General features: G+C 51.0%; 1 protein-coding gene across 3 annotated transcripts in view; it reads right to left on the bottom strand.

Moving 5' to 3' along the window:
• KIAA1522 (KIAA1522 ortholog) overlaps positions 1–27,754 on the bottom strand; it is a 52,118-nt gene that overhangs the window by 14,545 nt on the left and 9,819 nt on the right. Inside the window, exon 1 of one of the 3 annotated variants that reach the window (XM_050932611.1) lies at positions 27,296–27,537. The exons of 1 other annotated variant lie outside the window; for it this stretch is intronic. In XM_050932611.1, the coding sequence (XP_050788568.1) occupies positions 27,296–27,383 (88 nt within the window). In that variant the 5' untranslated portion in view covers positions 27,384–27,537. Of the gene's footprint in view, positions 1–150; positions 439–27,295; positions 27,538–27,754 lie in introns of those variants that run through there. One more of the 3 variants, XM_050932613.1, reaches the window with a different exon arrangement.

Here is a 27,754-nt window from a genome sequence, read left to right as displayed (position 1 = left end):
AGCCAGCTAGAACAGGATCCTTCTCGCACCACGCCAGGGAGCCAGCCCAGCCCCACAACACAAGGGGGGCAGGGAGGCTTCATGCTTGGAGGTCACCAGGGGCCAGGGTTGCAGAAGGACAAGGGATTGTCCCACCGAGGCTGTACTCACCTTTCTTCTTAAACAGAGTCAGGAAGGAGGGGAGGTTTCTGCCAAGGAAAACCACCATCCCGGCAGCTGGCAGGCTCTTGTGCCAAGGGACCCTCCAGAGATGCAGCTACACAGCCAAGAACTCCTGCCACACCAGGGTCCCAGCTCAGGCTGCTGCCTTTATCCAGCTGCCTCCCAGCATTCAGCATCCCCGGCGCTTTCTGCTGCCTCTCTCCTTCACGCTCATCTGTGCCTCTGGATCCAGCAGGACGATGCACAAAACCAGCTGCACAGAGACACTGCTGGTGCAGCAGCCTCCATACAGAGAGCAGGGCTGGAGAAGTGTGAACTCAAGGACAGAGAGAGGAGCGGGGCGCAGTGGGGGGAGGGATCTCATCTCCCTGGGTCTCTGCATCTCCTTGGAGGCCAGCAGGAGTGAATACCAGCCCCCAGCTGTTCCAACTGCACAGTTCATTCATTGAAAAAGAAAAGCAGCCCCTCCCCTGCACCCCCTCCTCCCCTCCAGGCCCAGTGTCTGTCCCCGAGCACAGATGCTGCATCCAGAACGGGAAGAGTTCAGCAAAGGCTTCCCACTCACCCAGGAAACTAAATCCAGAGCAGCTGCCTGGAGTGATACAGCCCAGCAGGAACAAGCCTGTATGGGCCACAGGGCAAAGGCAAGAGGGAGCCACGGGGGTTGATCCCAGCTCCCACCTAGAGAGGCCTGGGAAACCCTGGGGAGCCGTCGGCCTGTGACCGTGGAAATTCCGGTGAGCCCTTTCACTGGGCCCTGCTGGAGGGAGCAGACCTCTTGCTCTCTTCCAAACCCGAGTTGGCAGCTGTCAGGAGCTAGATTTTCAGCTGGAACTTCCAATCTGGCATCCAGGGTAGCAGGGGCTTTTCCTGGACTGAGGGCGAACCTTTGGGACAGACCAGGGCGATGAGGCAGAGACAGCTCAGGAGTAACTATCCCCAGGCTTGGATGCCTGGATGGACAGACACACACACACACAGAGTCAGCAGGGGGATGGACAGTTGTTCCCAGAGCACTAGGTAGTTTCACCCTGGTTGGCACGATCATCCCCTCCCCCCAGCTCTCTGATGCCACTGAGAGAGGGAGACAATACAGAAAAGCGACCCCAAAGCAGATCTAACCGACTAGCTCAGGAGAGATGAGAGTGGCCCTAGTGGCCCAGGCAGCTCCTTCCCCATGTGGAGTCAGCAGAGCAGCCTCCCTTCGGATACTGGGCCGACTTCTCTTTGACTGGGGAGAGGGGTGTGCAGGAGACCTCATCACCCAGCTGAGCAGGACCTCCCTCCATCTCACTCCTGCACATCGAGACATTCACCCGGGGCCTGTCCCACCCAGGTGACCGGCGGGACTCCAGGGAGGGAACGACCCATGAACACACCGGCCTGGGAGCTGTCCCTGCCTGGACACATGTGGGGACAAGGAGTCTAGAAGGCTCTTGGGGAGAGGGAGCTGAGGAATTAGCAGAAACCAGCTAGTAACCTCACGGTCCGATAACCATTCCCCCGCCAAACCCCTGTGGGTCGCAGACCCCGTGGGTACTACAGAAACATCTTATGCAGGGGGGAGCCTGTTTAGTGACTAGACTCCTGGATTCTATTCCTGGCTCTGCCACTGACTCCCTGGGACTGTGGGTGAGTCACAGCCCCATGTTATGCCTCAGTTTCCCCATCTGGAAATTGATGCTGACACGTCTCCTCTCAGAACTAATGAAGGCTTGCAAAGTGGTAGAGAAGTGCAAAGGGTCACTAGCATAGACACACGTGGAGCTAAGGCCAGGGCTACACTAGAAAGCTTTGCTGGCAGGGTTATACTGGTAAGCCCTCCAAGTGAAGACACAGCTTATACCGGCAAAAGAGTGCTTCTGCTGGCATAGTTTATACTGGTTCCCTAAACGACATGCTCTGTATCCACCAAAGCACTTTTGTGCCAATATAACTGTGCCTACACTGGGATCTTGGACAGTTTAGAAACGCCGTACAAAAACCAACCACCACCCAACTGACATAGCTAGATCAGCAAACATTTCTTGTGTGGACCTGGCCTGAGCCTCACAGCCCTCTGAGAGGCAGATCAGGATTATCGTAATTTTCCAGAGGAGGAAACTGAGGCATGGGGGGGGGCTGTAAATTGCCCAAGGGGTGACACGGAGCTTGGCAGAGCCAGGAATAGAACCCAGAGGTCTTGGCAACAAATCCAGACCACACTTCCTCCCTCCCCACACCCAGGGCCGGCTTTAGGAAGTGCGGGGCTCAATTCAAACAGTTTCGACAGGGCCCTGGCAGGGATGACTTAAAAAAAAAAAAAACACGTAAAAAAAACACGTAGGGCTTGTATTCACCGGGTGGTGCTCTGAGTCTTTGGCGGCACTTCGGCGGCGGGTCCTTCTCTCGCTCCAGGTCTTCAGCGTCACTGAAGGACCCGCTGCCGAAGTACCACCAAAGACCCAGAGTAAGCGAAGGACCCACCACCGAAGTGCCGTCGAAGACCCGGAGAGAGTGAAGGATCCGCCGCTGAAGACCCAAAGCGCCGCCAGGTGAGCAAAATTTAAAAGGTGCCTCTAGCCAGGGAAGGGATTCTCACTGGGCGTGGGGCCTGATTCGGGGAAATTGGTGGAATAGGCCTAAAGCCGGCCCTGCCCACACCTCCCCCCTACAATGGTGCATGCCTCTCACTTGTCAGCATTCCCCAGCATTCATCTTGGCCCCTCTCCAGCACTGGGATCCCTTCCTCTCAAGCTCTGCTCCCCTCTCATTATATGGGCATCACTGAGTTCATTCCTGCTGCCTGGCACGGCCCTCCCCTCCCTGAACCGCTCCTGCTCTTCTGGAAAGCTGAACCTCTGCCTCTCACTGCTGAATATTCATCAGGACTCTGGAGAGAGGCTCCCTGGGAAGGACAGGCCAGCACCATCTGGCATGCGGGAGGTCCGGGTCTGTTGCACAACCCAAGGAAAAGTGCAAGAGGCTGGCTGCAGCTGCAGTGCGGAGAGACAGAAGGGGAGTCTGCTAATTCTCCCTTGCAGTGTCCCTCATCCAGGGGGAAACAATGCCTGGCAGGGTGCGGGGAGGACATCAGGCAGCTGGGATCAGAGAGCGCTGAGGAGGAGGGGCCAGAGGGCCAGGCACCAGGGATGGGGGACTAGGAGATGGGAGAGGAGCCCAGGGCAGGAAGGGAGCAGAGGGCTCTCTGTGCCCCTTCTCTCCCCCAGGGTACCCTACATCCCTACCCTGCACAGGCTTCAGCTCCAATCCCACTGGAGATTCATCCTCAGCCCCAGTTCTGAGGCTCATTTTGTAAGTCCTGGTATGTAAGATGCCTCTGCACCCTAGGGTGACCGCTCCCTGCTGCCCACAGCCCTTAGACACAGGGCTCAGAGGGCCTTCCCTGCAGACCTTACAGACATGCTCCTGTGGGATTTCTAGGCGCTGCCAGATGGGTCAGGCACATGTCCCAGACCGGAAGCACATGGGGCTGTTTGTACACGTATCACCGATGGCTCCGTCCTGCTCAGTGTTCGGAGAAAGGACAGAGGTTGACCGCATCAGACAAGCTGGATCCTTGCCAGGAGCATGTGTCCTTGAGGTAACTACATTAATAGTGTGGCTGCTTCACTCTGCCTCGACCCAGCACTATATTCCAGCCAGAGCCCCTAATCTGTGTGATGAGTCCATACGTCCTTTACAGCACATGCTCCAGCAGGATCACAACACAGGGAGCGAAGGACGTGCCCCAAAGTTGTCAGGAGCAGGGGATGGAGCTGAAACTTCACCCAGAAGGCACTGTGCCAAGGTAGGAAGAGACACCTTGTTACCCAGGTGTTGGGGATTCCTATTGCCTTGGGGTTAGCTCACATAGCCAGGGTAACGAGAGAGGCAGCATAAACTAGTGGTTTGAGAATGGGGCAGGGAATCAGGGTCAGGTTCCCAAGTCCTATCCCTGGCTCTGCTGCCAACCTGCAGCACGACTTTGGGCAAGTCACCTAACCACTCAGTGCCTTGGTTTCCCATGTGTAAAATGGGAGGTGATGACTAATCAGTGACCCCCGGTGCAGTAGGATTGACTTTTGTTCACACAATGTAAAGTGCCAAGTATCAGCACATTCATGTTCCCTAGGAACGTGTTGTCAATATGCTGCACACCATGGCCACTGGGAACCTCATGCCCATGGAAACCAAGCCCCTACAATGAGCTAAAGAATGTCCATCAGCTGTTCACAGTACAGGCCTATGACACGCAGTGGAGCAGTTTGGATTATATCCATTACTAGAAGACAATGGCATGTACAAATAAGCCAGTGCATCACACTACTATTACTACAAGGGCTTCACTGTTTACTGGTTTAATTCCCTGTCCTTCCAAGTGAATCTGAATCTAGTGGATGGGCCTCTGAGGCCTAGTAGGACAGGCAATGTACCCTAGTAGATAGAGCTGGGACCCAAGAGACCTGGGTTCTATTCTAGGCTCTGCCACTGGTCTGGTCACTTCCCCTCTCTGTGCCTTGGTTTCCCCATCAGGAAAGTGGGGATAATGACACTGACCTCCTTTGTAAAGTACTTCAAGATCTGCTGATGAACAGCGCTACAAGAGCTGTGCATTATTGAAATGAACGGCGCGTCTCCAGAAAACGGAACTCCCTGTGAGTCGATAGTTTTAACCGAAAGGTCCATGCCAACACACATTCCAGTTGTCGTCCCTCACACACACACAAAGTTCGGTTATTTTAAAACATGCAAAAATACCATTCTGTCTTGGGGACAGCACCTTCTGCTGCACAGCCCTTGCCAGATGCAGGTGGCAGGCAGAGAGTGCCAGGGGAGGGGAGCGGGATGATTACAGAGCTCAAGAAAGGGCTAATCTCTTGGAAAGCATGTGGAATTCTTTTGATTTCCCCCCTAGCTGTAATGGGATTGCAGACGGCCAATGAGAACAGAGCACTGCCATCTCCTCCAGAGCATCAGGAACAGCGGGATGCACTCAGCTCACTGCACTGGGGGCGGCTGGGTTCTCCCTTGGCAGTGTTCAAAGTGGGGTAGGAGGGGTATATTTCCCTTCCTTTGCAGGGAATCACCCCTTGCCTCTTTGGATCTTCCTAAACCATCCCAGCCAGGAGGCCTCTGATTTCTGGTTCATGATGGTGCTTTGCACCAAGTGGCAGGCAGTTTCCAAATATTTTTTTCTGCAGGAGGAGATTCCCCAAACTCTCGCTTCGCTTCCCCTCCAGGGAGAAGACCCTCCAGCACCTCCCATTTCCCCACTCCTGCCAGTTCCTGAGTCCAAACACGCTCTCTGGAGTGTGCCATTTAATTACCCCAGTGAGACACAGCTGCAGACTGAAAGGAGTTACCCAAAGCAGATGCAGAGCTCTGCACCAGAATCCATGTGTAGGTGGACAGTGTGAACAGGCAGCTCTCCCCTCCCCCAGCCTCCCCCAGCCCTTAGCTTTTCCGCTCTGCGGAGCAGGGTCTGTGTTTCCCTCCCATACGGACAGCACCTTGCACATTGTGCCACCAGCAAACACACAGCCGGAGCTACCCCCAGCCAAGCAGCATCTTGCATAGAAAAACTTCCCCAACTTTCCTCTAGGCAGAACCCGTGCTGGTACATTGCATTGCGCTCTCCAACAAGTTTCCCTTTCTCTGAGCTTGCTATGCCCTCCGCCCCGCTCCTGTCAAAGCCAGACACCCTGGAACATCAGCGTGTGCAGGATCGGGCCCTGCTAAACAAACACTTGCACAAAGGGGCAGCGTTAGCTGCGGGTTGATGAAGCCCGGTTGTTTTCACAGCCCAAGTGGAATGCACTATAATTAAAAGGGCTGATAATGCACAAAGCGAGGAGCCACGTGCGGCGTTGAACACTGCCCTGCTCCTCTCCTTATGCTGCTGTTGCAACACATCATGAGCCATGACGGCAGCCACGGCAAAGAGCGGGCACTGCTGCCAAAGGAGATCCTGCCCCTGGTACCATCCAGCGCTGCAGGGAAGCAGAGGGGCATCCCTGCTTGGGAAACGGGCCTCCCGTCCCATTGAGCCACAGCGGAAGAATTCAGCTCACCCTGCACCGAATGAACGGGAGAACCAAGCTCACCAGCTGGCTGCCACGCCAGGGAGCAACTCTGACCACCACAGCCCATTGTGTCAGCGGCACCGAGAACACGTTCCACTTTAGGGTCCAACCTACTCTCCCTCGCTAGGGCAGGAAGGAGCTGCCTGATTCACAAACCCATCCCAGTGTTTACCACCTCAGCGACAAAGCCATTGGATAGTCTCTCGCACTCCCAAATAGGCCCCCAGTCCAGCAAGGCACTTAAGCACATGCTCACACGAGCGACCTTTGATTCAGGGGCATGCCCGCAAGTGCTGTGTTGAATGGGGTCTGTAGCTCCTAGAGGGATATTCCTCCATGCACATACACAGACCATGGACATTGATTTTAAGTTTAGGCAGCCCCATTCATGCACAGGGATCCACGGTGCTCTGCAAACGTTACTTGACACACGTCGTAGGAATCCCATCCCTGAACACGGGAATGCAGCCAGCTCTAGAGTGCAGCATGGTAGCTGCAGGTGCAGCCACACAAGTGACCGGCAGCCGCTTAGGGCAGGAGGTGAAGGAGAGGTCTGTAACCACTTGAAATTGTGCAGGCAGGATATAATTATCCAAACTGCAGTGTGGCCAGGACACTGGCGCCAACACCTCTTCCCTCATAGGCAGAGCCATGAGATCGCTAATAACCACAAAAGGTCAGGCCCTTGGTTTATTGGACGGGGGGTGCTCAAAGCATGGGTTTCTGGTTCTCCCTCGGTACCTTACGTGGCTGCTAGAGTCTAATATGGCCATGGCTGCCCTTTCTACAGCACCCAATACTCCACTCCCAGAGAAACAAGGGTTGTAGGTATGGCCCTACCAGCGTACCGTATTTACGTACAGCACAGCTAGAAATACTGCAGGGTAGAATCCCAGCTCCACAATACCCACATGGGCTCAGGCTCACCTAGGAAATGGACCAGCAAGACAGAGAAGCAGCAGCAGAAACTCAGCTGAAAGGGAAGGCAGATAGAAAGAAGTCTGAGCCTTTAGTGGAGGCTGCTGATTTTCACAGCTGAGGAATTTAATCCAGCTGTAGCCTGTGCTGGTAACAACATGTCCAGATGTAACTGGCATCTCACTCTCCGTATGTCCTTGGTGAATTGCCCTGGATTTGCTCATCCCAGCCAGTACACACTGGCTGGATACACTAAGGAAGAGAACCGTGTGTCTGGTTCACATGAGCTTCCAGACTGGAGGCGAAGGAGCAGAGAGAGAAATCCTTCTGGATGAGGAAACCTTGGCCTCCCCATGCTGGGAGGTATCTCGGGCACAGCCTCCTTGGAGTGCATCCAGAGGCCATTAGCTCAGGCAAACAACTACAAACTGCAGCGAGAGCTTGGCTTAAGAAGGACTTTGGGATCTGACCCCACCCCAAAGTAAAGAGACAGAAGCACTCCTCTGGGGAAAACCACCACGGGGAGGGTGCGAAGAGAGCACCATTAAGCTGATTTTAAAAGCCACCTTTGCCACAACTCTGATAGACCCAGCCACAAACCCAAATATTCCCTCCTAGCCTGGGACTTTGGCTCTCACTTCTGAACCAACAGAAGTGCAGACCCAAACGTAAAGATTCAAGAGATTCCAACATCTTGGATCTCAGCTGCCCGTACAGGCCCCAAACATCGCCATTCACCCATCCACAGGCCACAGAGCCCCCCGTGCCTATGCACCCATCCGAGCTGCACCTTTACATCTCTAAGGCCTCTACTGTCTAGTATGGCAGGCAGCCATTTTGTGTTCAGTCCAGTGCAGATTGTCACAAAGGTACACACACACACTGGGCTCTCTCCTGGAGCCTTTGCTTTTGTTCTTTCTTGTTCATGGTTATGCTTCATCTAAAACAAAAGATATTCAGGCTGAAGGTCTGTGTTTGGAAAACATAACACTCCGGTTAATACATTCTCAACCCTACCTCTGTGTTCACTAATGCTTTGCCCAGGAGTACAGCTTCAGAAAAACTGGGGAAATCTTCAGTATTGCTTTTAAAGAGAGGTTACGTAATAAAATAACCCAAAATATTAAAGGCGGGAAATTTTGCCTAAATTCCCTCAATAGCTGGAAAGAGATCACACAGAAATGATTGGTTTGGACTGCTGACAGGAGGAGAAGAGTCTTCCATTCCTCTAGCTCTTCTCAGACAGAAGGCACTTTGCTGACTGTACCAACAACCACCAACAGGAATAATTCCACCCACCCCTGAAATGCAGCTGCTACTGGGGTGGAGCGTGGCAGCTGGTCCACAGCTAACAGTAACATGACAATACAGTTTAGGACCTGAAGTAAAAAGGAATCCTGTATCGAGTTGAAATGGTAGGGGGAATGTGATTTTCATAGCTACACAGAATGCACAACCTCAGCAGCAGGACGCTACCACATGCATGTGCCACTCACAGGCATCCAAACGCCTGCCAGGAGCCCTGCACTGACTCTAAACCTAAGCAATTCCTGAACGCAAATTGCACTGAAGAATGCAGAGGGAATTCTGCTTCCCAGCCATTTCTCCCTTGTGGCACAGGCTCACATGGAGGCAAAGGCCTAGGCAACAATACAGGGCTAAGAAAGTTCAGAGCAGAGGCTGCAGGTTGGTTTGAGAGGCATCCAGATGGCCCCATGACGGGGGTGCCCAACGCTAGTCAGTGCCATGTTGTCACAATGAGACAGACAGATCTGCGGCTGAGTCGCTATTCAGTGCAAATCAATTGGTGCAGACACCGAGCTTGCAGAAGCAGCCGCCAGCATCCTGGAGCCCAACCCAAACACATCAACCTCCGCCTCTGCTCCGTTCACTCCGACTGGGGCAGAGGCAGCTGCATTCCAGCTCCCTACCTGCCAGTACCACACAGTGCAGAGCAGCTACCTACCAGGCCTGGAGTAAAGCAAAAGAGTGCCATGGATTCTAGCCACTGCAGCCCCAGCCAACAGCAGCGGGGTATAGGGGTGCACCCATACAGCAGGAGGAAGAGACCTCTCCAGGTCTCCGCTGATCACCCCTGGGGATGGAGCATCCCAGCCTTTCACTTCCAGGAGCCTCAACTTATGAGAGAGTTGGGGCTTGGCAGGGTCTGCTCCAGAGAGACCCACAGCCAGGACAGACAGGGGGCTGCAGCTCAGAACTGAAGCACCCTGGCAGGGCGCTATGGAGAGCAGGGCTGGAACAGGAGAAGGTGCTGATCAAAACTGAGGTCCATTGGCAGAGCTGTGGCTGCAGGAGGGATCCAAGACTGAAGTAAGTGCAGGTTAAGATTGAGGAGCGTCTGCAGAACTGTGAGGGGGCCCGGCCTGGAACAGCAAAGGGTGCTGAGTCAGGAGCAGGCACTGCTCGGGGAGGTGGGGAGGGGCTCGCTCCACCCAGTCCCACAGCTCCATGGTGGAAGCCAGAGGTTGCCTGCCCGGAGTTTGCATATCTTGGGACAGTGCTACTAGCCCAGGACTAACTAAACACAAGGGCTCGCTGGGTGTTTCTCTAGCGAGAGGGGCCCTTCAGCAAGGCAGCCCCACACTCTGCGTTTTATGGCAGAGCTAGGCCTGAGCTCTCTGTGCTCTGCAGCTTTCAGCGGACTCAGCTTTTGGAGGAGCCTGCAAACATCCATTTCAATCACCTCCACAGCAATGCCTCAACTTGCCTGCTCCCTCTGCAAAGGATCCTGCAGCAGGAGGCAGGGAAACACCCAGTTCGGTCAGCCCCCTTCCACCACCACTGACTCACAGGAGAAAAATGAGAAGCAGGGGTTGTGGGAGAGGCTAGACAAAGGGGGTGGAGATGGGGAGCAGCAAGGAGCAGAGAGATTAAAGGAGAGGAAAGGCCAGTTTATCTTTCTCTGCAATGCTCAGTCCTAGGAGCCTTGGGGCTCGCCACACACAACTGGGTCTCTCCCTTCAATCTCAGCACCATCACCCCCAGTCCAGGACGCGAGATGATGCATGCAACCTGCAGGGCCTCCAGATAGGCTGCTGCTCACACACAATCCCTAATGGGCTTGTTTCTGAAGCATGCGTCAGGATACTGACCAAGGACATGCAGATGTGTTCACATGTACAACCAGCCAGGGTGTGTGCATTTGTCTGTCTGTCTGTCTTCCTCCTGCAGCCTCCTTGTTGCAACTGAATTGGTGATCCCCTTTGGATCCTGCAGGAACCCCAGCTGTAAATCTGAATAAAGCTAAAGAAATGGAAATCCTCTAGAGAAATGTGTCTGTCTGGCCTAGGGGCTACACTGGAGGTGTTCGCTACAAGAGGAAAGGAATAGTTCCAATAAAGAGTGTTTTAGAGCAGGGCTTTCAGCAAAACGCTGCTCTAAGCAATTTCATCTATTTCCAGCTCACGTACTGACCTGCCACGTGGTCTTGGAGAAGTCACCCTCTGTACCTCAGTTTCCCCTTCTGTAAAATGGGGGTATCTTCATTTCCCTTCAGGCATACTGTAGCATCTTTTGAGGATCTTTCACAAGTTACAATAGAGGCAAGGTGAGCAAGCCCCTGTTCAGGGCCTGGAACTTGTGCTGCCACCTGCTCCAAGCCCTTTCCTGGCAAAGGGCAAAACTGAGGCTCACATCACAACGCACGTCTCTCTCTCTCTCAGAATGGTGACCATCACCATCTGGTCCCAAGCCATGTGCATTTACATAGGGCAACTGGAAAGCTAATTAGCTAAAGTTTCCAAGTGCTTCTCTGAACATCCCCGTAGCCGTGTATTTTACATTACAAGGGGGATCCCAAAGCCCTTAGCCTATATAGCAACCAAAATGCAGCCACTTCTTGGGTAGAGGAGGCAGCCAGCTGGAGGGCTAGTGGAAAGCATACTGCACAGCAGTGATGGAGGGGGCAGATTTTGGCCATGGATAAACACCATGGGATCTGACCTGAGTCGTTAAATGTCTCAGAGCCTGGCTCACAGCAAATGGTCTGGACTCCACCTATTTCTAGCAGGAGAAGGGCAGAGATACCCCTGCCGAGACGTGAAACCGTGCCACCAGGGCATCCGACCTCCGTGTTTGTCCAATACCCTGTTTCGAAGCAGCTCAAGCAATCTTCTGTGAAACCCTCTCCTCCCTTCTGCACTGGGCACAGCAGCAAGGGCAGGTCCCATTACAAGAAGTAGGCCAAAGGCTCTAGAGAGACTGAGGGGGCTCTGTGAGCTTCATCCTCATGGCTCCTTGCATGGCACTTGCTGGCTAGGAAGGGCCCACACTGCACAAAGATTAAGATCCCAGCATTGTGCCTCTCATTAGAGCCAGTTAAATAACCAGTTAGGTGGCTTGGGCAGAGTTAGCTGCCCTAAAAAGCTCCTTCCACACTGGGAATGACGCTGATTCTTTCAGGCAACACACATGCTGAGTCTGCTCCCCTCTCACCTGTATACATTATCTCCTCTAGGGCTGATCCATTCACCCACGATTCATATTCTGGGATAGCATGGGCCAGCCGCCCCCGAGAGCACCTCCACTTCCTCACCTGTGACACCTTCACTTCTCTACCTGCCCCTGCTCACCGCCTCACGCAAACACACCCTCTCCTCTTCAGCACATACCGGTCACTCCAAGGCAACTTTCAGAAGGATATCACTTACTTGAAAAGATTTTCATATCCTTATCTAACAAGGTGGTCTAATAGCTGGAGCACAGGACAGGCCTGGGAGCCAGGACTCCTGGGTTCTATTACCTGTCGCCTCATTTCACTTAGGCCTAAATGTTCAAAAACAACTGCTAATTTTGAGTGTCCACCAGAGACATCTAGGGCCTACTATACAGAGGCGCTGACTGCTCTCAGATCCCATTAGCTGCAATGGGCAGTGAAGGAGGCTATTTTACAATGACCTGTGGCCAGGCTGGATAAAATCAATGATTTTTTTAAAAATATATAAAAAAATCGAATTTTTTAAATTTAAATCAGATTTTTTTAATAATTCTTTTTGAGGAAAAAAACCTATCTAAAGATCGTTTTAATTAAGATACATTATAGCTCAACGATATCTCATCATGGAACAGGGATTATAAAGTCTAATTCTATAGTATGAGACAATATATTAGTGTAATGTTTAAGAAAAGTTTTGTAAATTAATTCCAATAATTAATGGATTAGGGACCCAATCTTACGGGGTTCCACAGGCTTCTGTATAGATTATTTAGGTTAATCTTTCTATCTATGCAATTTGACTCAGTGCTCAGTCTAGAAGATACCATCAGAGATGCTTAGTTTTGCACTTCTCAAACTGTGGATTTTGTCTCCAGAGATAACATGCTTGTTAACAGCAAAAACGTTTTAAAATAAATAAATATATAGAGGTGAGAAATAACAGACATCAACCCTATTGTCCCTCTGCAAATTTGTGTACACATAAGTCAATCCCTTACTTCTGTCTAAAAATGCAAAGTTTCAAAAAATTCAACAAGATTGTTGGGGGCGGAAAAGATCTGGACAAGGAGAACAAGTCTACAGAAAAATGTGAGAAGGGAGGGACAGGAAGTAGAAACAAAAGTGAAACTGTTTGAGCAGCATATTCAAGAAATCTTGAGGTCTCTCTGAGCGTAGCCTTCATTGATTTGAGATCTACCATACCATTCTCTCACTAGAAGGGAAAACCTATCATGGCAGCAGGCGTAAAAGAGACCCAGTTTGGGAATAAGAACCATTCAAGAAATATATGTTAACTGATGTTGTTTTAAAGAAAGTCACACCAGTGAACTGCTGGAGGTCACTTAAGCACTTGGATTCAGAGACTATTTAAGTGATAATCTCACTTTTAACAGCAGTAGCTTCTTCTGTCGGTGTAGAAAGAATATTTTCTTCCTTTGGACTAATTCATTCCAAATTGAGAAATTGTTTGGGACCTGAAAAAGCAGGAACACTTGTTTTTCTTTTCCAGATTATGAACAAACAGGAAAGTGAGGGTGAAGATGACTGAGTTAGCTGCAGAAGCCAATATTTTAAGTTTCTTATGTTGACCTGACTGACACAGTCGATTTAATTTTCGGGGTTTGTTTTTAAATATTTCATTTAACTATTTTAATTAAAACAATTTTAACAAAAACAAACCTGATATTAAAAAACTTGAATGTTTAACTAAATTCAAAAATTCATATGCTTGTTTTGTTAAATTATTATATGTTTGCTGTCGAAGAAAAAAATCCAGAATACATAACGTTGTTGTTTTAGTTAAATAAAACAATTGTAATGTCTATTTACTGACGTTCTCCTCCTAATACAGCATGACAAGAAAATCCTCCAATTAATGTTGAATTGGAGATAGTTCACTTCCCAATGACGTCATAAATATCTTCTTCAATTACCTTTGGTAAATGAAATAACCAAACAATCATTCATTTTCTGATATAGCTGTAAAACTAATCTGAAAAGCTTTCAAGATAAATCACTTTAAAAATGTATAGTGTGAACCTTCTAAAAATGAAACCTACATCTACCTCTGAGTTGTTAGGAATGTGTGTTAAGGTTATAAAAACCTACAAGAATGCACTTTTATGTAGAAATCCATGATTAAATCGAGTCTTCCTGACTAGTGATTTAAATCAAATCCACCCTGCCTGTGGCCCAGTCCTGTCATGCTTAGCCCGTTTTTACTCAGTTCCTACTTAGGCTTCAACAAAAGTAAAAACCAAGTAAGGAGCCCGGGTCCCTAGGTTAGGAGCACAAGGCGTAGCCCAATATCAGAACTAAGGGGATGAATGACAAACATATTTTCCCCTCTTTTTAAAACATTCTCGTCTATTTGCTAAAGGAAGTTGTCTGGAATCCAAGTCCTTGTTGTTCTGTGAGTCTTGTATCCAGATTTGCATCTCTCTGGTACACAGCAGTAACAGGCTCTTTCAAGACCAGAGGAAAAGTGCAACAATATTTCTGATGGCGTAGCAGCAGCACCCCTTGCAGTTACAGAGACTGCTGGCAGTCCCTTTCCAAACCCATTACTTAACCAGGGGCTGCAACCTGTCTTAAACCTCTCGCTGGGCTGAGAGGTTCAAAGTCCCACACCTCAGCCCAGGAAATCTTCTCACAAGGAATAAATAATCCAGGTTCCCATTTCTAACCCCACATTAGGATTCAACATGCAGAGGGAAATATAAAGCTATTGCAACATATACACCCACTCTGGATATGGCCCTAAGTGGAAAAACAATCTGGGTATTTTGTTTTCTCCAAACAGTTCCTCCTGCACACATGGAAAGCTACAGCCTTGGCCCATTAGATTGTAACCAGGCAAAGATCCAAAAAGGAGTCAGCCTTGATGCAATCCATACAGGAATTACTATATTGGAAAAGACTGGTGGTCCATCCAGTATAGCAACCTGCCTCCAGCAATGGCTTGTACTAGCTGCTTTAAAAGAAGGGAACACACCTTTTTGTGCAACACTGACTCATCATAGAAAATTCCTTCCTGACCCCAGTTAGTGAGTAACATGCACCCTGAAGCCTGAGGATTGGTGGCTCCTTGGAATTTCATCCAATTGCAGATGTCATTCTTATCACAATATTTAGCAATTCTCTGCCAGTCCCCTTGGAAGGCTCTAAAAGCACTTTACTAATATTTAGGGATAAATCCTCACAACATATCTGAGAAGTATGTAGTCACATTATTATACCCAATTTACCGAATGAGATGGAGACAAGAACAGAGATGCTAAGTCACTTGCTCAAAGTCACACAAATGTCAGAACCCAGGTTTCCTGAAGTCCAGTTGCATGCTCTGGCCACTAGACAATGCTGCCCTCCCTGTGAGTATTTCTACATTGTACTGTGAACTTTCACAACTTAATTACATGCTGAATAAAACGAGTCCATGACCACAGCAGCAATAACAAGTAATGGCTTCTGCCAGCCCTACAGTCTGCACATGAGGCCTGGCATCAATGCACATTAAAAGCAGGAAATGTTGAGGCACAGAAGCCTGAGGAGGTTGTGAAGGCTAGGACTATAACAGGGTTTAAAAGAGAACTAGATAAATTCATGGAGGTTAAGTCCATTAATGGCTATTAGCCAGGATGGGTAAGGAATGGTGTCCCTAGCCTCTGTTTGTCAGAGGGTGGAGATGGATGGCAGGAGAGAGATCACTTGATCATTACCTGTTAGATTCACTCCCTCTGGGACACCTGCCACTGGCCACTGTCGGTAGACAGGATACTGGGCTGAATGGACCTTTGGTCTGAACCAGTCTGGCCGTTCTTATTCATAGACTCTAGGACTGGAAGGTACCTCGAGAGGTCATCTAGTCCAGTCCCTTGACCTCATGGCAGGACCAAATACTGTCTAGACCATCCCTGATAGACATTTATCTAACCTACTCTTAAATATCTCCAGAGATGGAGATTCCACAACCTCCCTAGGCAATTTATTCCAGTGTTTAACTACCCTGACAGTTAGGAACTTTTTCCTAATGTCCAACCTAAATCTCCCTTGCTGCAGTTTTAGCCCATTGTTTCTTGTTCTATCACTAGAGGCTGAGGTGAACGTTTTCTCCCTCCTCCATATGACACCCTTTTAGATACCTGAAAACTGCTATCATGTCCCCTCTCAGTCTTCTCTTTTCCAAACTAAATAAACCCAATTCTTTCAGCCTTCCTTCACAGGTCATGTTCTCTAAACCTTTAATCATTCTTGTTGCTCTTCTCTGGACCCTCTCCAATTTCTCCACATCTTTCTTGAAATGCGGTGTCCAGAACTGGACACAATACTCCAGTTGAGGCCTAACCAGTGCAGAGTAGAGTGGAAGAATGACTTCTCATGTCTTGTTTACAACACACCTATTAACGCATCCCAGAATCATGTTTGCTTTTTTTGCAACAGTATCACACTGTTGACTCATATTTAGCTTGTGGTCCACTATGACCCCTAGATCTCTTTCTGCCATACTCCTTCCTAGACAGTCTCTTCCCATTCCATATGTGTGAAACTGATTGTTCCTTCCTAAGTGGAGCACTTTGCATTTGTCTTTATTGAACTTCATCCTGTTTACCTCAGACCGTTTCTCCAATTTGTCCAGATCATTTTGAATTTTGACCCTGTCCTCCAAAGCAGTTGCAATCCCTCCCAGTTTGGTATCGTCCGCAAACTTAATAAGCGTACTTTCTATGCCAACATCTAAGTCGTTGATGAAGATATCGAACAGAGCCGGTTCCAAAACAGACCCCTGCGGAACCCCACTTGTTAGACCTTTCCAGCACTATGTTCTAAGTGTAACTCCAGGGCCTGATCCTACAGTCCTTACTCAGGCAAAGCTCCAGTGGGAGTCAGGATCAGGCCCCAAGGGAAGGCCAAGCACCTGCAGTAACTCAACAACTCAGCATTTCAGCTTTAGGGGCACACATTCCACATCACTACAGCACTGGGTTTAGAACAGCAGTAATATCTTGGTCTCTGCTCCCCTTAATATAGCTGTTCCATTCCATCAATAACCTCAGCCTCATTCGTCCTCCTAACAATCTCCACCCCCTGCCTGCCCTCCTGAGAAAAGCCACCTAACAGGTTTTAAGGTAAATACAGATTTCTTCTGGAGCTAGAACCAAGCAGGAGGAGCCCAGGCCCTGGAGAGCAGAGCAGTGCAGACAATAAGGAGACTGAAAAGGTGGTAATCAGCAAGCAGACCACTTCAGACTGGGATCTTGTCAAGAGCTGTACAGGGTCGGCTCAGGTCAGAAAACAGATGGGGCTGAGACCGCCAAGGAAAACCCAAGGTGTTGCACAAAGTGTTGCCAGCGACTGAGCATGCTGAGTCAGGACTGAACCAAGGCACCAGCATGGTGCCAGACGACACTGTGTTGCTGGAGGTGCTGACCCGGTCATGTCCCCCAGAGATGTACAGGTGTAGGTACACGTGGCCAACACACCAAGGCTAATGCCTGCTGCCTACCTATATACCTGTTTAACTTTCAGTTGGCTGTATTGTTGTTCTTCACTTCCTGTCCTAAATTTCTGAAGTGTTGCAGCGCACTGCTGTGCTCCACCCATAACTGGCTGCATTTCAGCTCAAGGTGAGCCAAGTCATATATTGTATTTGGAGGAATTAAAGCTGCTCTGTAAATATCAAATGCTAATGTGAAACCTCAGTGATTTGATTTCCTGATGCTGATTCACACAGGGAGGGAGGGAGGCAGATTACTGACCTGAGCACATGACCTAGCACATCCTTCCGTGTGCAGGTATTTTACCATGCAGCCAGCAGCAACCACACGTGCTCCCTATGCACTGAGCCAACATGCAATCAGGACTCCATCACTCACCCCCTTGCACACCCTGCTGCCCTTCATACATGCGCCCATGCCCACATGTCCTGCCACACAGAAACGCCCTGTTATAGGCACATCAACCCCATCCCACATGTTCTCACGCTGGGTCGGATATTGCAGAGTTTGGGACGGGGGGGACGGGACTGTTATTTGAGGCGGTGGCTACTGCTCTCTCTTACCCAAAAGGAACAAGATCTATGATGCCAGCTTTACAGCCATCCTCGGCAGCTTCACCCAGGCTCTAGCCTTCTCCCAGTGGAGAACAAGAGCCTTCACCATTGCAGCAGCTTGCTGCCATCCCTGCCAGCAAAAGAGAGAGGACAGAGACGGTGGAGAAGTGCAAGAACAGGCCTGTCTCTATTAGGGTTGCCAATTTTGGTTGGACGTATTCCTGGAGGTTTCATCACATGACATAAGCTTTAATTAACGATTAAGCTTTAATTCCTGGAGACTGCAAGACAATCCTGGAGGGTTGGCAACCCTAGTCTCAACCCATTTCTCCTTATGGAACCAGCTGGTGGTAGGATAGGAAGTGGGAGCAAAGCAGATGGAGGAAGTGAGGGAGGCTAGCAATGGGGAGCTGCCAGGCACAGCACAGAGGGGCTGCTTCCACCACAGACTTCCCACAGGAGAAGCTTTGTGAAGCTGTTAAATGGAAAGAACCCATTGGGCAGGACCCAGCCTGTCAGAGCTAGATCCTGGAGATGGCTCTACTGTGAGAGGAGTCCCATTCATCATCACCATCTCTGCAGATCTATCCCAAGAACATGAGCTGGCATGGAGGAGGAGAAGTGGTTTTAGCCAGTGTCAGCCGAGTTCCAGGCCAGCCAGCATGGCAGGCCAGGTGTCTCCCCCCAGCGAGCCCCAGGATTCTAGTGCCCAGAGGGAGCGCCTGTACTTATGACAAACACATTCCCTGGTGGCTGAGGGTTGGGCCCCCTCTTATCAAGTTGCGGTTTATCCACAGACCCAGCCCAGATTCTGCGATTGTCTCTCACTGGCTTAGTGCACCTGGCTGCGTTAACACAGCTGGCTAGGCTAGAAAATCACCACATCTGGGCTGGCTTCCTCAATAAACCTTAAGCATCTGGCCTTCCAGACCCAGACCATACGACGGTCCCCTCACAAACATCCAACCAGGGAGCACCATGCCCTCCTTCTCCAAGGCTGGGAAAGGATCTGACCATAAGCATCACACTGCTCCTCCTTAATGTGGGCTACCAAAGGGCAAAACTGAACAGCCCCATGGATAACGGAGAAGCTGCTGGCATGGGCTACTGGGGTCGTGGCAGCAGGAATCCACCTCATTTCTCCAAACCCTGCAGCCTGGGGGATTTTTGAAGGCAACGTAGCCTCCGGGGAACACAGACCCGCCACTGGGCTGAGCCATTTCGAAGGAAATTACTTCTGTGCTGGTGAAAGGGGTTGGACCAGCGGCCCTACAGACTGAACTCCTCCAGCCACACAGTGGCTGCAGCTGCATTACCTACCCAGGAGGCGAGGGAAGGAGAGGATGGTTCTGTCTGTGTGACCCATTCAGCCCTGGCCTCTCTACACAGACTGCAGTGCCCAACCTGATGTTGGTTCCCTGTGAGAAATAGGCTGAGCCCACTAAGCTGTGATGGTCAATCTGTTCACTTGCTTTTACAAAGCAGAGTTACTAGCTACCTGCTTCACATGCTCAGCTGTCTCCACCCTGCAGGGTTCAGGACACTGCCCCAAATGTGTGGGGGAAGGGTCACAAGGGGTCACAGACTGGCAAACAACATAATTAACCATTTGCCAGGTCGCTGAGGGACACACTCCTCAGCGCTGTCTGACCAAAGCTGCTACTCCCAGATGACAATAGATGATCCAGTTCTTTCAGACTATTTTAAACACCGGGGACCCCAACAAGCACTGTGGGGCAATCACCCGCAGCCTCAGCATTGGGCCATTCCTCCAGAGTCTGCTGTGCTGTGGGGCGGGGAAGACTCAGCTGTGGATGGTGCCAAGAAGGAAGCGGTGTGAACGCGAACCCAGTGCCGGTGACAGCAGCGACCCAGCAGCAGCTGGCTCCACTGGCCATCTTGTTTCTGCTGGGTGCAGCTTGGCCAGAAGCCACATTCCGCTGCCATGACTCAGCAAGCACCTGGTGTGCCCCTGCTGATAAAGACGAGATAAAGAACTCTGGTCTCCATGGAGTTCAAGGACTGCAAAGGCCCTTTCAGAGGGAGCAAGAGGATAAGGTGCTGCAAACCCTGTGGGGAAGAAGTGGGATTCATCCCAGTGCAGGGAGGGCAAAGTTTGATCCAGCATGGGCAGGGGGTTGTTTCCATGGAGACATAAAAGTTTGTAATTTTTTGGGTATGGCCAGCCCGGGGTGGGGCTGGGTTATAAGAACACAGCGTCCAACGACAAACATGGTATCAGGTGGGGGAGAGAAGGATCAGGTTACAGGTGACCGGCAGGGCAGGTACAGACCAAGGAATCCACCCAAAGGGATGCCCTGCCCCCATCTCCTGGGAGGGAGAGGGAGGATCCTGGGCTCCTGATTCAGCCTCAGCCTCATCTTGAATGACCCCATCTCCTGCCCACATTTCCCTGCGTTGTAGGAATTCCCCTGCGGTTGCCCCTGCCCACGGGGATCAGAGGGAAATAGATGCCCTGCTGGGGAAGTGTTCATGGCAGCCTCTGCTGCTTCTGCCCCAGGCCGTACAGCAGGATCACACCTGGGCCCGAGCGGCACTTGCCCTGAGCATTGGCACACAACAAAGTGAAACTGACTAGCTTCTCCCAACAGCTTCCTTCTGGCCCTGGCTTGGCATCACAAGCGCTGTGCCCAGGAGGAGGCAGCGCTGGTATCCATCCAGGGGGAAAGAAGGAAACCAGAAGGGAAGGAGGGAGGAAGGGAGAGGAGGAGAGAGAGAAATCAGGGGAGAAAAGGTGAAGAGAGAAGAAAAGCCATTGAAAGGAGGAGAGATGCACCAAAGTGCAAGAAGGGAATGGGAGCTGCATTGGTTGGCGCAGCAGCTGCATGGATTGGGGACTGAATTTGGACTCTCTGTCCACAGACTCACAGGGGCTGTGAGCCTGGGGAAGTGAGAACCACTCAGCATTTGCCAGCGCATCACCCCCCTCTGCCCAGCTGCAATATCTGCAGCGGTAACCATGGCGGAAGCAGTGTCCGGGTCTCCTGCGGTGGGGAATGAGAAGAGAGGAAGATGGGAACGTCCTGTCCCAAACACTCTCCCTGCCCGAAGGAAAGAGAAATGGCTGAGCCAAAAAGGGAGTGAAGCACAAGGTTGGGGGAGGGGGACAATGGCAGAGATACAGGGCTAGCGGGATGGAAGGCAGTTTAGACATTTAATGTTGAGGGGAAGATTCTCTCCAATTTATTTGGCTACTAGTCCAATCTTCAATGGTAATTAGCCAACCTGGTAACTGAAACCCAGATCCATCTCCCTTCCCCCATTTGAAAGACCACGAATGGGGCTGGGGGCTGGGAGGGGGGAGAAATTCCCTGACCACTCAAACAGAGAATGTGTTTAACCCCCTATCCAGGGAAGAGAGGAATCCACCCTCTGCACTCATGTAGTCCCCACATCGGTGTGTGTCCACTGCTCCCCAACATGGCTGAATTCTTGGCCCCAGAGACCACACTCTCCCTTCGCAGAAGGAGAGAGGGTGCCTCAGCAACCTGGCCTGCTCCCTCTGGGTCTTCCTCGTGCTGCTCCCCAAACACACCCTGCCCCCAGCCTATTGATCCCAGCCACACGCGCTGCAAAATGCTGAAGCAACACAATGCAAATTCTTTCGCTTCGTGGCCTCTGTTCCGTTCCCATGGAGCCGGGGCAGAGAACAAACAGAACTCATTCTATGTTTTCTCAGCACCTTCTGCCCGATGCCCTTCCCCCTCTTCTTCCTCCCCACCCCGATTCACTCTCCTTCTCCTCTCATCCCCGCTTTTGTAATGTCCCCATCTCTGTAACAGCTAGCTCCCCTTTTTTGGTGACCCAAAGGGACGCCAGCAGAAAAGCTCATGTTCACGGTCCTGCTGCACCAGCTAAGTGAAACCCCGTTCATGCACACTTTCCCCCATGCCCAGCAGGATCTTAGCCAGACATTAATGGAGTGCCCACCACCGCAGCACCTAGGCACCAGAAGAGGAGCTGGCTCCCCTAGAAGCATCACACAGAGCCCCCCAGTGGGAGCATGTCTGATATTCTCAGTTAGGAAGGTAGCAAGGTGACACATCGCTCACCAGCCTCATGCTCCAGGCCCAGGGATCCAGCTAGGAAGAACTTGAGTCCAGTGAGGGAAGGGATCTGCCTGGAAATTGGTCAGCCTTCATATCCCAGGGGAGTGAGGGGCCCAAGGCTGGTGGTGGACGTTCCCATGTGGGTTGGTCTCTCCCCTCACGGCTCCAAGACTATCCTGGTCCAGTGCCCCTCCAACAACTGCTGCTCACTTGGAGAGGGGTCGGGTGCACATCACAGCCCTCTGCCCCACAGTCACCAAGAAATAATGAAGGTCCCAAGCCAGGCAAGAGAGAGATCCAAGAGGGGCAGAAAGTTTTCTCCCAGGAAGGCCTGACCACGCACCCCATACAGCCGGTTCCAACCACCTTCCCCATACCCATCCCCAGGCCACAGACTGCAAGAACCAGACACCCCTCTCCCTGCCTTCCCCAAGTCTCACACCAGCTGGACAGGCTCTTGCCTCCACTCCCCTAGACCTGTTTTATGCCTCGTAAATCTGATTTCCAGATCCTCCCATACTAATGGGAAAACTGGAACCCACTCCTCATTCCTACAATCCCATCCACACCAGTTGACCAGTCCAGTACCACTCAACTTCACTCTGCATTCACTATTCTGGATGAACCCAGCCAACAGCCCCGGGCAACTCCACACTGCTGTCTGCACCAGGCACTCCCCCAAGTCAGTTACCTGCAGAGACCTGCTCATGGGCCAACCCTCACTTCCAACACTGGACAAGGAGGGCAGCCCTGGCACAGAAAGAGTTTGCCACAATCCTTCCTCATTGCAAAGCTTTGTGGAATCATCCCACAGCCAGTCCCAGCCTCCCAGCATTCCCCCTGCAACCTGCACTGCGGAGTTACAATGGCAAGTGGAAACTGGGATGTGGCAGACCCAGGCAAATTCAGATGGTGCGAATGACTGACCGGTGAATGGGTGTTAGAGTCAGTGCTGTGGATGTGTTAGTTTGACCCCCAAGTCCCGGAATTCCAATGGATTCTGGTAGTATCCCACAATGCACTGCGAGGAAAAAAAACAGAATGCACAGAGCCTACGGGAGGAACATTGCACCATAAGCTATCTGTCCAGAATGTTGTGCAGTTATTTCCAAAAAGCTCAGGGCTGCGTGGATGCAATGATTCACAGGGGAAATGGTTTAAGCCAGCATAAACAAAGTGGTGTGGGTGCCCCCTCACTTGGGAGAGTTACATCTGTAAAATTACAGCAGAAAAGCACATACTGAAAAAACCTTCAGATAAACAAGCCCTTCCACCTTGCAGGGCCAGATGAGAGGGGTGCAGCAGAGAAAGCAGCTCACAGGAGGGGCAAAGCTAAAGCACGAGAGGGGCTGCACTTCAATTGTTAAAAATTTTAATTGATCAGCGAGGGTAATTAACCATGGAACAACTTCCCAGGGGTGGTGGTGGATTCTCCATCACTGGGAATTTTTAAATCAAGATGGGATGCTCTATTTCAAACTGGAATTAATTCAGGGAAGTCATATGGCCCTTCTGGCTTTATAATCTATGATCTTTACACCTACTTCTAGCCACTCAGAATAGAAATCACCTCACAAGATATGTCCTCTTACCAATGAGTAACCCTCCACTTTTGCATGTTACTGCCAGATTTGGCTTGCAGCCTCTCAGAAGAGAAATACAGGACAATGGAAACACAGTCTAGCAAGGCTGAAAACAACCTGACATAGAAGAGCATCCATTCTGTTAGTCAGTGTAGTTTAGAGTGGTGTTTCTCAAACCCTTCCATGGTGTAACCCTGTCTTACAACAGAAAATAGTTTGAGGAGTCCCCAGGCAACCACAAAGAAGGGAAGCTATTTGAGAACTCACAATCTAGAGGACAATGCACAACACCAGCAACTCCTGGATTCCAGTCCTGGCTCTGCCACAGACTCCATGTATGACCTTGGGCCACTCACTTGATCACTCTGTGCCTCAGTTTCCCCATCTGCAAGACACCAATTTGTCTCCCCTGTGAGTTTGAGGGTTACAGAGTCACTGCTCTATGATGCGAGCAAGTGCTAAGAACTGTTATTCCTCCGGCCTGCCTTTGCTCCCCCAGGTGGCTCCTGGCCCCTCTCTGCTCTCCTTCAAGGTGAGCTCCAAAGAGAAACAATGCTGGGGCTTCTGCTCTTTTTTGGTTTCTTTATGAATGACAGTCGAGGGGGACGGCAGACTCTTTGGGGGTTGTTTGCTTTGGTTAATATCCATTTAACTTCAACCAATAATTAATGGTTTGGAAAAAGGTAGCTTTTGTTACAGATTCAATAACCCTCCCGTTTCAATTAAGGAGTTAAGGCTCCAGATCAACATTCCTGAGGCCGCCCAGAGGTGTCCCTGCTAAACCTGACTTGACCTTCCTGATATTTCTAAGGTACAAGCCAAAAACCTCACAAGTCTTCGTTCTCCTCCACAAAGCAGCAGGAAAGGGCACCTCCCCATTCTTTCTGAGCCCTTTGCAGGTCACCTTTAAGCCATGCCCAGTGGGTAGTTTTGCTTTGTTTTGTCACTCCCTAAGCCTGCGCTGACGGTTTTGAATCCAGGCCCAGTGCATGTTTACCTTGCGGACAGTCTGGCTAGCCCATTCCAGCCACACCTGTGCAACATGCTGACAGTAAAGAAAGAATGAAGTAGAGGGATCGAGTGTTGTCAGACAGTGTGTGATTCCAGCAGGGCCTATCAGCAGGAGCCCCCTTGCCACTCGTGTCTCCCTTAGGGGCAATCCCTCCAAAACACTCTGTCTGAACCAGCAAAGCATTCAGGTGTGAGCAGGGTAGGGTAACACACCCAGACACTGGCTAGAAAATTCACCCACATGGCCAACAGGAGACACAGTCCCCTTCTGGATACATCTTGGGGAGTGTTTATGTACATGGGGGAATCCAAACTCTCTCCCTACTAAGACGTTGTAGGGTACAACTGGTGCTCTCTGAGCAACCAGAGCTATGCCTGGGAGAACTCGATCCTCTGAGCAAAGCAGAGAAATGACAGATGGAAAAGACATACTAGATCCCATCTATGCCCTCTTCCCTCTTCTCAGGCAATAGAGGACTGGTCCCAAGAATCACTGCTCTGATGTTTTAACAAAATCTAGTTTTAAAATGCCCCAGTCAGAAGAAGGTTTCTAATCAGAAAAGGCAGGTTCTGGAACAAACCTCCCAATGGGAGTGAGGGGCAAACAACCTGACTAGTTTTAAAGAGGAGCATAATAAGGTTATGATTGGGATGACATGATGGAGTTGCTTGAGGTGGTAGGGGTCTGGGCTTGAAGGCGTGGGAGGTCCCTCCCAGTCCTATGTTCTTGGGTTTGGCAAAAGCCCCCAAAAGTGGGGCACTCTTATCTAACGGATCAGAGTGTGCAGAGAAGTGCACACGCTGGAATGGGGGACCGCTTTGCTCTCACAAAGCACAAAATCTGGGATTCTGGGCAGCTCCCAGAGGGTCCATCCAAGCCAGGTCTCACTCACTGGCCTCCAGGAGGCTGGGGCTGCACTGGTATATTGCAGGCACTGGATATTATTGCTCATTTGCTTGGATCATACTTGGGTATGAAATGTAAAAAACAGCAAGTGGGAGAGCAGCTCAGTTTGTCAGTCCTCACACACAGGTCTGTTCGGGCCAGATGGTCTTCCCAGTGGGGACTCTCCCTCTTTCGGTGATCATTAGAAGGGGGATAAAGCCCAACTCCCAGACTTTGCATGTGCATGGCACTTCTCTAGGCAGAGCTCTCCTAGCACTGTAAAGAGTGAGGTCTATCACGGCGAGGCAGCATCAGAAGCAGCACAAGAAGCCGGGTTTCCTGGCCAAGCCCACCCTGATCCATTAGACAAGAGTGGCCCACTTCTGGGGGCTTTTGTCAAACCCAGGAACATAAAACCAGCAGGGACTTCCCACACCTTCAAGCTCAGTCCCCTGCCACCTCAAGCAACTCCATCAGTCATCCCGTTCATAACCTCATCATGCTCCTCTTTAAAACTAGTCAGGTTGTTTGCCCCCCATGATTCCCTTTTCTGACGGTTAGAAATCATCTTCTGATTTCCAGCCTAGATTCCTACTCAAATGCAGACTGACACCCACCCACCCGCTGCGCCCCACTCCCCTGGGCTGAGGGAACAATTGCAAATGTAGCAAAATCTAAAAGAATGGCCAGTTTCAGTGTCTGAACCAGGACAAAACTATCACAAGAACTTTAATTTCATAGATTTCCAGCTTGCTCTAGTTCAGCCATTGAACTGATGAGGGAATCTTAGTGGGGGAGGGGGATACCCTAGGGGGTCTGGTACCTCTGTAACACATGTTCAACTGGCAAGGAATTAAGCCCCCTGTCTCCCCTGATACCCAAATCCAGCACGGAGGGAGATGGCCCATTCACCCTGTCTCCCCGGATACCCAAATCCAGCAAGGAGGGAGATGGCCCATTCACCACCCCTGCCCTCAATCTCTGGAGTTCTTAAACTTTTCACACTCTGAATCCAGGGAACCAGAGCAGAGAAAGCAGTGGAATTTGTACCCCCCACAGCCAGCCAACAACAACAGGGCATTGTTCAGAGTTTTACTTTCTGCCTTTATATTGCAGCCTCCTGCAGTGGAGGTGTCTTCCCAGCATGGAACAAGGGGGAAAGCATAAGTCAAAGGAAAAATCCACTCCTTGCCCTCTCCACTCCTCATGGTATGGGCTGGACAGAGATCTCGGGAGAGCAAAAATGGAAATCAGTATTGTGCTTAACCAGGAAGAATGAAAAGTCCAGGTAAGAACCCTGTGCCTGTAAACAGCCCATTTACAGCAAGGCACTTTCATACAAGGATCTCAAGACACTTTGCAGACAGTCATTAAACCCGGTGCAGTTTTACAAATAGGGAAACTGAGGCACAGAGAAGGGAAAGCAACTTGCTCAAGACCACACAGCAAGGTAATGGCAAAGGTGGGAATACAACCCAGGAGTTTTGGTTCCCTGACGCCTGCCCTAACCACTGAGACCATCGACTAGCTGAGAAGAGAAAAACAAATCGGTAACTAACTTGGTGGATGTTGATTGCACTGACAATGCTGAAAAGCCCGGGTCTCTGAGAGAGCACGGTGAGAATTTCACCAGTCCCAAAGCAGAATAGGATCTTTTCAGCTCCAGCGCTCCGAGACCCAGCCCCGATTCACCGTGGCAGAGTCAGCAATGTGCACTTGCAGCAGATTGCAAAGCTCCAGGAACCTCAGACCCGCCCAGGCTCCTTCCAGCCTCGCTAAAAGAATCCTTGGGTACCTGCACGAAGCCTCCACATCACGCAGCACCAATACAGACACCGCCTCCTACCCACAGCAGCCGAACCTTGGGTACAAGGGCATGGGTACAAACTTTCTGGGCACAGTCCCTCCTATGTGCTCAAGTGCCAGTCCCAGAGCCTGGGCGCCCATCCTGCCAGCAACAGGCTGCGTGTGGCTCATGACTGAAGGATACTGTTGGACTGTGTGTGAGCCATACCAGCCTTGCTGGAGCTGCCATCGACAGAGTCCCGCCCTCTCCCCCCCACGCCCTGGCTGGGCCCCTGCCTCAGGCTCCTACCTGTCTTCAGCTTCCCTGTGTGGCCAAAATGCCAGAAGGACCTGGCTTTGGCATTCGGGGGGTTCCTCTTGTGGTGCATGTTGCCCATGGTGCCAGCGAGTGCAGGCGGCACGTTCCCTCCCCCTCTCCTGGGTGGAGGAAGCACAGGGTGCTACATGACTGCACCAAACAGGCTTCACCTTGGCCTGCTTCCAGCTCCAGAGAGCCGGCGCTCAGCTCCGGTTCTCATCCCTCCAGCAACCGTCAAGCCCCAGCCTTCCACAGGCTGTGCTCTCCCAGAGCCCCGGAGCCAATCAAGGCTGACACAGAGGAGGGGCCTCCAGGAGAATAGCTGGGATGGGTTGTCCTCTCTCACCCTCCCTCACTCTGCCCCTGCAGCTCCGCTGCCTTCTCTCTCTCTGCCCACATCCCGCCCCCGCCCCCTCCCCGTCAGGTTGGTTGTAGAGTCCATGGCTCTGC

This window comes from Gopherus flavomarginatus, chromosome 22, assembly GCF_025201925.1.
Source record: "Gopherus flavomarginatus isolate rGopFla2 chromosome 22, rGopFla2.mat.asm, whole genome shotgun sequence".
NCBI lineage: Eukaryota > Metazoa > Chordata > Testudines > Testudinidae > Gopherus > Gopherus flavomarginatus.
Note: the sequence above shows the minus strand (reverse complement) of the source record. Positions and strands in the feature narration are given on the sequence as shown.